This window comes from Poecilia latipinna, unplaced genomic scaffold (assembly GCF_001443285.1).
Source record: "Poecilia latipinna isolate Pla-1442-1.1 unplaced genomic scaffold, P_latipinna-1.0 Scaffold622, whole genome shotgun sequence".
NCBI lineage: Eukaryota > Metazoa > Chordata > Actinopteri > Cyprinodontiformes > Poeciliidae > Poecilia > Poecilia latipinna.
Window position 1 is genome coordinate 1,192 of NW_015113238.1, and position 8,511 is coordinate 9,702.

An 8,511-nucleotide genomic window follows, 5' to 3' on the forward strand; every position below is an offset into this window, starting at 1 on the left:
AAGAGGTCTAGTCAAAGTTTTTTCTTTGTATATGTGTACCCTTAAATTGATTTGTCAGCCAATAAACAATAGAAGAAATATAAAATTTGATGGATTTCTGATAGAGGGGACAAAGAAGAGTGGATAGACCATTTTGAGAAACATAATAGAACGTTTTCCCTATTTTTTTTTAAAAAAAAGAGCCATAAATGTAAAAATGTAAAAAGCAGGAGCAATCTAGAGCAATCGAGAAGAGAAACCAGCCTGCAGCTTTCATGCTCACTTTGGTGCTGGTCATTCTGGCTCAGTCCGTGTTCAACCCGGTAGTGTACGCCCTGATTATGAGACCCATCACCGGATACATCAGGCGGCTGCTGGGCAGCAGGAAAACTGATTGAGTTAAAGTATTTTCTTTTGATATTTAAGGATAAAAGAAAACAGAATTCAATCTCCATAATAGTTTTGCTATGAGGCCTTATTTCTTCATCTTGAGCCTTCCTGGTTTGTAGAAAAAAAAATCTATGTAAAAACAAATTGAAACAAAATAAAATTACTGTTACTGACGCACCTTTAATTTTAATTTTAATTTTTAATTGTCTGATAGAAATCAAATCTTGAGCTAATTTGAAAAAGTAATATGAAATCTCTATTTCTATCTAGGAATTTCTGTTACCAAGCCCATACAAGGCCATAAAAGAGAGCATGACCCGTAATTTAAGAAACTTGTATTAAGTTTGAGGAACTCTAAACTTTACACAAGTTTGAGAAACTTAGAACTGGCCTCTTTGTTAATTTCTTGTTGATCCTCCGGGCCTGTAGGTGGCGGTAATCCACTTTTTACGCTGAATTCCGTGGTGGTTCCGCACCAGCAGAGGGCGCTGTCTGCTCGTCCAGCGAGCGGAAAAGTCCTCAGCCTGGTGTTAGCGGTGTGTGCTCGGAGCTGTTTGTTTGTTTTTGTTTAGTTGTTTTTGTTTACGCTTTGTGTCCGGTAAACGAGATGGCCGGCACCGCGTTAAAGAGGCTCATGGCTGAATACAAACGTGAGTAACCGAAGCGCCTGCTGATGAGGAAAAGCTAGGGGGAAGTTCTGCTGAACCAAACTCCGATACAGATTCCACAGGTTTAACAGCTTTTTTGCTCCAGGGTTTAAAATCAACACAGTAAGATGAAAAATCTATAAAAATTCGTTTGGAACTGAGAATTTTGATTGATTCGGCATCATGTTTTTTAACTTAAATGTCTCCAGAATGACACATTTAGCAATTTTATTTTAATCTGTCGGTGCGACTGTTCTGCTTCATCCAGAACCTTCTTCCCTGCCTGTTTATGTAACTGAGACTCAAACTGTGAGATAAGATTAGAAGTGCTACAAACATTAGAAACTATAAATCTAGCCAGTAACTAAAAAAAGAAGCTGTTAACTCTCCGATGATCTGCATGTTTGAGTTTCAGAATCAAGCTTGGATCTGATGGACTCAGCTTGAAGGATTAATACAAGAACTGTTAAAGTCTGACTGACAGCTGGTGACAGTCTGGGTTATTAACATCCGTTTTTTGTTTATTAAAATTTTCTTTCTTAATAAATTTGACAAAATGGCGTTTTTACTAAAAATGTTTAGGATTTTATTGAGGTTTAGGCCAAAATGGAGTTCCGATAATAAAGTAAGAAAGTGTATTAATCACAATGCAAACTGTTTTGAATATAGTATTAAAGGATGGATAAAAACCCTGTTATATAGAATAAAAGAGCCAAAGTTGCCACCTTTGGTAATGATGCTGTAAAATAAGATTAATCTTACACTTATTTGCACATTTATTTACTTATCTTGAGTGAAAACATTCAAATTTTTAAAAAAGTATTTTAATCACATTACTAGTGTTGACTAGTTCTGATTGGAGCAAGATGGTTTCCATCTGCTGCCCAAGATCAATGTGGTCACCAAAAAACATCCCAAGAAGGTTGGGATTATGTTCTTTTTATTAGTTTATTGTGTGTGTACATGCTGTGTTTTAACATGTTTCAGAAAAATAAGACATTCACACAAACTTAGCTTAAAATAATGATGATTTTTATTTAGAAAAGCAACAGTTTTTCCAAACAGGTACCAGTTGTCTGGTTTTTCTTTGTGAAATTCTTGGATTCATCAGTAATATTTGTTTTTCAGAGCTGACCCTGAACCCACCTGAAGGCATTGTCGCAGGTAAGACTCCATCTTTACATCTGAACACCTGAGCTGTTAAAAGCTCAGTTTAAGTCCTCCTGATCTGACCTTTGACCCAGAACCAAACAGGTACTGTTAGTGTTGCATCAGAACATCAGGATGAGACAATGATCATTTTCTCCCTCTGTGTGCTCTGCAGGTCCAGCCAACGAGGAGAACTTCTTCGAATGGGAGGCACTCATCATGTGAGTACAGGCTGGAGCCTTTTTACTCATATATGACAGGTCGTCTCCATGGAAACCAACTGTCCTTTTTCATTTCTGTTCATTTGATTCTCAATGAGAATCATTTAACCTGAGATACTCGATGCTCATAGACACCAAACCGATTTTATCCAACCTGTCAGCCTCTTGAGTTTCCAGGTGCAATGTGTCACTCTGACCAGCAGGTGTCACTGCTGATTCAGACAGCAGCTCAAAGTTGAGGCAGACTGTTTACATTTGGACTTTATCGGATTAATCAACACAAAGCGGTGCTTGATTGTGAAACAAAGGGATTTTCTTGCCATTAGGTGGTAATCTGTGTTTTTCATTTCTTACATCATTTTCCATCCCACAGAAGAAAGAGATCCATTCTTTCTTGCTAATTTTTCTGTTTTAAATTCTAAAAACAGAAATAAAATGGCAGTTCTTTAAAAATGTCAACATATCTCCTATGTAAATTATAATGTGTCCTTTTTCGAAAAGTGATGCGACATTTGCGGCGATGAACAAGTTTTATTTGGCTGGCCTAAGAGTAAAAATGACTCTTTAGGTTGTAAAGGTTGTAGACCCCAGGTTTGGATCAAACGTCATGTGTTAGGATGACCTAATCAAAGTCAGAGTATCGAATGGAGGTAAATATTTACTCTCAGTAGAACTCAACTGGAAAAAAACTGAACTGTCCCATTTAAGACCAGACTAGTTCTCTAAATCAGAAATTTTCATCACATTTTCATCTGTACCTCACTACAAAAACATCAAATCTTACCAAATATTTGTCTAATTTTTAGTGCAAATATTTTAGTACACTGGAAATAAAACAAACTTAATATACAAAAATAATTCCTTAATATTCATGAAAATGTAATAGTTCCACTGGCCAATTATTTCACTTATAACATGGAAAAAATGTCTTTTTATAATTGAAGTAATCTACCAATAGTATCTTTTTATCAATATTCAATCATTATTGACTTAAAACAAGCTCCAATATCTTGCTGAAAATTTACTTGTCAGTTAGTTTTATCTTATTTCCAGTGTACTAAGATATTTGCAATAAAAATTCATACAAGATACCTGGTAAGATTTTGTGTTTTTGTGATGACCCTTAGTTAAAATAAATCCTCTGCAGCCTGATGCATCTCTGACAGGAGACACTGCAGAATCCGTGACGTCATTGAAAGCACCATCATTAGACGTTACTGCTCCATGCTGGCATGACAGCAGCTTCAGTCTGCCCTTCAATTTACCTCGCTGCTCATTTAAAGTCCAAGTCCACCTTTCAGTCTGCAGAGTGACATCACTGAGGCAGCACACCTGTCATTATACCTCAGTCCTCTGTACCTCGTTGTTCTGTCTTCCTTTTTCTGCTCCTCAGCTCATAGAGGAGGTGAAGCACTCTGCACTGTAAAACACAAAATCCTACAAAGTATTTTTGATCTAGTTTTTAGTGCAGATATCTTATTATACTTGAAGCAAGAGAAACTTACTTGTTAGTCCTGTAGTCTTACAGTTGATGAAAACGGTTTGTGTTTTTAACCACTGAGTTTTAATAATGTGTTGTCTCTTAAAGTGAGGAATTTCAAATTATAAGTAATATGTATTTATTAGTTTATATTTTGTTCACCTTTTCAGTTTTACCGGCATCTATATTTTTATTTTTATTTGTATTTATTTTTTCTTTGATTGAGAAGTTTTGTGTTTTTAACCTCCATTAGTTGAAACAGTTAAATTTAGGGCAACACCTCGTAGTTTTATATTAAATGTTGGTTTGTTGTTGTTTTATTGTGACTTTATTTAAGCCCAATGGGACATAAATAAATATCTGAGTCTGAGTTATAAGTGAAATAATTTGCCATTGGGACTAGAACTTTTTCATCAATATTATAGACTTATTGACTCTAAACAAGCATCTTATTTTTTGAGAAAAGTTACCTATAAGTTAGTTTTGTAATATTTCAGGTGTGCTATGATATTTGTTTAGAAACTAGACCAAAACCCTTGGTAATATTTAGTGTTTTTGCAGTGTGGAGACCTGTTACCCAACTGCTGTCCTGATAAATGGAGGATATCTGGTCAGAGATCAGTTGATGCTTTAAAGAGTCAGAAATAACTTCAGGGAAGGAGGCCAGGCAGATCTGAGATCAGATATTCAAACTTCAGTCCTGATTATGACTCAGCATGTCATGATCAGAAACTGAAACTGGCTTCATTTAACTAAAAGTTTCTGTTTCCTGCTGCAGCGTCTCGACATTCTCAGTGATTTTCTCTGTTTGTGTCTCAGGGGTCCAGAGGACACGTGTTTCGAAGGCGGAGTCTTCCCCGCCGTCCTCAGCTTCCCCTCAGATTATCCTCTCAGCCCTCCGAAGATGAGGTTCACCTGCGACATGTTTCACCCCAACAGTAAGTCTGCCACAGGCTCCGCCCCCGACGGCGGGTTTAGATGCTCAGAACGCCGAGTCGTGGATGAAACCAGCCTGTGTCTGGACCCTGTTATTGGAACCGTCACAACACGCCTCGTTAGCCTGCTGTCATTAACGCCGAGATTAGTGGGCAGGAGCCATGATGTCATGGTGCAGGAGAGTTCTGATTAGAGGACAGAGCGCTCGGTTCTGACCCGTCATCATGTTCCCCACCACCATCATCATCATCATCATCATGGCCCTGAGCTGAACTTCCTGCTGCAACTGTATCTTCTGGTCCTGCAGCAACAACATAAACACATGAAGAAGAAAGCTGGACCAATCAGAACCTGCAGTTTGTTTGTTAGATATGATGGAAAATGTCTGAATGTTGGTAGCAGAAACTTTCTGTTTCTGTTTGATCAGACAGAAACATCTGAGCAGGGATCAGTTCCACACAGGCAGGCTAGCCATAATAACAAATGTCACTGGATGATAAATTGTCCCAGAAGTTATTGCAATAAACAATGAGATCATTTTTAAGTAATGTAATGGTAATGGCATAATAATATAAGCGCGCATTCTCAATAGACTTTAAATTCTAATGAACATTTAATACTGGACCTGGAAGACATTTTGAATGTCCTAAATAAATAAACAAAGCAACAGAAACAACAAATAAAGTTAATTATAAAGTCTCTGTAAACAAAATTGTTCTTTAAAAAAGGGCAAGTTGAAACCAAAGCACCTGTTTTTGGTAAAAAGAGAAAATTGATAAATCATTCAAATGGAAATGATTGACCTTGTTTTAATTTATCACATAATTAATTGATTTATTGCTTATTGTGACAGGCCTGCATACAAGTAAACAGACAGGTGAAGACCAATCAAAGCAGAACATTTCATCTATTCAGAACCTAGAAACCATCAAATAATGTAGCTTCCCTCTGATTTCTGCCTTATCTGAACCACTAAGGGTGAAGATGGCTGAAAAGAGCTGTGAACCAGAATAACATCCTCAGAGACTCCAGGAAGGAGACCAAACCAAAATAATCTCTTGACTTTTCACATTTCAGCGAGGGCTGAAATGATTAATAGAGTTAATCATAATTAATCAGTTACTTTAATAACTGAAGTGTACAAAGTCAAAAAAGGCCAAAAATAACATTCAGAGCAGAAATTAAGCTAAAATTGTACAAAGTATGTACATTTTGTATTTTAGATAAAAACCTTATTTTTCTGTAAATATACTTTACCCAAAATTCCTCAAGTGTCAGTTTTACCTTCATCCAGTTCAGATTTACTAAAGTAACGCTGTATTACTGCATTTAATCAGTAAAATGTTTAATTTGTGGTTTAAAAAAGAAAGTGAATTGTTTTTTTGCATCTTTTAATGTATTCTTTTAATCTAATATTGCATGTCAAAATCTTGAGATTAAATGAAAAATCTGCAGAATGTGCCAATATTTTTATTTGATTAATAGACTAATCGATGGAATAATTGATTACTAATTTCATTGTTCTGCTCCTCAGTCTACCCAGACGGCCGGGTGTGTATCTCCATCCTTCACGCTCCGGGCGACGACCCGATGGGATATGAGAGCAGCGCAGAGCGGTGGAGTCCGGTCCAGAGTGTGGAGAAGATCCTGCTGTCAGTGGTCAGCATGCTGGCAGGTAGAGCAGCTCACCTGTCACATGATCACCCGAACCGCGCTGGCGTGTGTTTATTACACACCTGTCACATGATCAACCGAACCGCGCTGGCGTGTGTTTATTACACACCTGTTACATGAGTAACACACACATTAATAATTTATGAAAAATCTCTGACAGGTTTCGTTCACACCTCCAGCAGGTTGATACACACCTGTCACATTGTTTCTATAGACTCATTGAAAACACCAATAAAAACTGAAAACCACCAAACTTCTCATCTGTCACAGGATGACAGATTATACCAGAAGTTACTGCGACAATATTGTTGTTTTAAGATCATTTTTAAGTTATATAGTAGTAATGGAATAACAGTGCATTCTCAAAGATAAACTTTAAGCTTTAATGAACAATTAATTCCAAATATCCAAAATAAATAAACAAAAAAGCAATAGGAACAATAAATACAAAACATTTGACTCAATTAAATAAGCTAATGAAATAAGAGCAAGTTACATCAGAATGCTTATCTTTCTGTTTTAAAGAAGCTTGATGGTAAATAAAACTCACAGTATGTTCAGAAATATTCATTTTGATATTTTCTCCACTATTTCTTACAGCGTAATATCAGTACAATAGAAAATATTACTAAGTGTGTGCAGGTTAGTGATATAAGTCGTGATTTTTAAGTAAGTGGCGTCCAGAAGAATCCTGTTTTTCAAGAACAATGTGTGTTTTGATGCTGTGATTTCATGCGGTCAAAGCCACAGTTACCTGGAAAATAAGTAATAAATAGTTTTTTAATCATAATCTTTGTCTTTATCACAATAAAACCACTAAAATATTGTAATAAAATTCTCGGTCCACATCACTCGTCTGCCATGAGTCATCATATAGTTTTAATGATTCTTTCTTCTTCTCCTCAGAGCCGAACGATGAGAGCGGCGCCAACGTCGATGCGTCTAAGATGTGGCGCGAGGACAGAGAGCAGTTCTACAAACTGGCTCAGAAGATCGTTCGCAAGTCGCTGGGCCTGTAAAGATGATGTCATCACGCCGCCCTGCGTGTGTGTGGTGGCGCGTAGCTCGGATACAGACTGTGGAGCATCAACACTGTTACCATGGAAACCTCTGACGCACACATACACGCAGAGCTGCAGTTTGATATCTCAATGAACTGATGGATCAGAGGCTGATTGGATACAGTGACATCACCAGGAGACCCAGCAGCAGCCTGTCATGACCTCACTTCCTGTTTGTCACCCCTCCTCCCCTGCTGTTGGCTCAGATTGAAGTTTCTCAGTGGACTGTTTGCACTTTATCTCCTCCTGGTGGTCACCGTGGTGGACTTCAGTTTGTTGTTTTGTTTTTTTTACAGCTGAACTGAAGGAGTTTCTCTGAGTTTCCTTTCAAAAATAGTTGGTTGAAAACAGAATTTTGAGCTCTTTGTTTCTCTGATTTCTTTGTTGAGAAACTAAGAGCTTCTTTTTGTTTCTGTTTCTGGTGTCAAACTGATTTTAAAGCATGTTGACCTAAACTTAATAAAGCAGCGTTTCTGTTTCAGGATCTTTGGTTTATTGATCTGTGGTCACATGACAGGTGTAGAAAATTTAAATCGGAATTATGTTTATTGCTCCAGTTTTTTTAGTGTTTTATTTGCAGTTCAGATCCTCAAAGCTTTCCTAAAATATGATCAAACTGTAGATGAGTAAAGGTTACTCACAATCTGCCTAGAGACAACACACAGGAATTTCTGATTCGTCAATTCTGTTCCTGAAAACTGCAAAGCAGACGACATTCAGAGGGAAAAGTCTTCAAGAAGTTTGATTTATCCTGGTATATTATTAAGAACTATCACATTAATTATCTCCATTTGTCAATAAAAAAAATAAATAAAATTTTTATTAGGACTGAAAAAATGTATCCAATTAATCGTGATGACAAATAGTCATCAACCCACTTTGTAATCAATTGTTATTTCCAGACTCAAAAACAGGTCATTTACTAAAAATAATAACACGATCAGAGTTACATTTTAGCCAATTAAATGTTTTTT

At 36.8% G+C, this 8,511-nt stretch overlaps 1 protein-coding gene across 1 annotated transcript; it reads left to right on the forward strand.

Moving 5' to 3' along the window:
* Positions 1-846: 846 nt before the first annotated feature.
* Positions 847-8,021, forward strand: ube2g2 (ubiquitin-conjugating enzyme E2G 2 (UBC7 homolog, yeast)). Its single transcript, XM_015043221.1, has 6 exons — positions 847-1,019; positions 2,145-2,180; positions 2,341-2,386; positions 4,686-4,804; positions 6,337-6,477; positions 7,383-8,021. The coding sequence occupies exons 1-6, from the start codon at positions 977-979 to the stop codon at positions 7,493-7,495; spliced, it is 498 nt and encodes a 165-aa protein (XP_014898707.1). The 5' UTR covers positions 847-976; the 3' UTR covers positions 7,496-8,021.
* The last annotated feature ends 490 nt before the right edge of the window (positions 8,022-8,511 follow it).

Coding starts and splice junctions, on each gene's coding strand:
- ube2g2 (XM_015043221.1), top strand. CDS start 977: ATGGCCGGCACCGCGTTAAAGAGGCTCATGGCTGAATACAAAC. Junction 1,020..2,144: donor GCTCATGGCTGAATACAAAC/GTGAGTAACCGA, acceptor TTTGTTTTTCAG/AGCTGACCCTGAACCCACCT. Junction 4,805..6,336: donor CGACATGTTTCACCCCAACA/GTAAGTCTGCCA, acceptor TCTGCTCCTCAG/TCTACCCAGACGGCCGGGTG.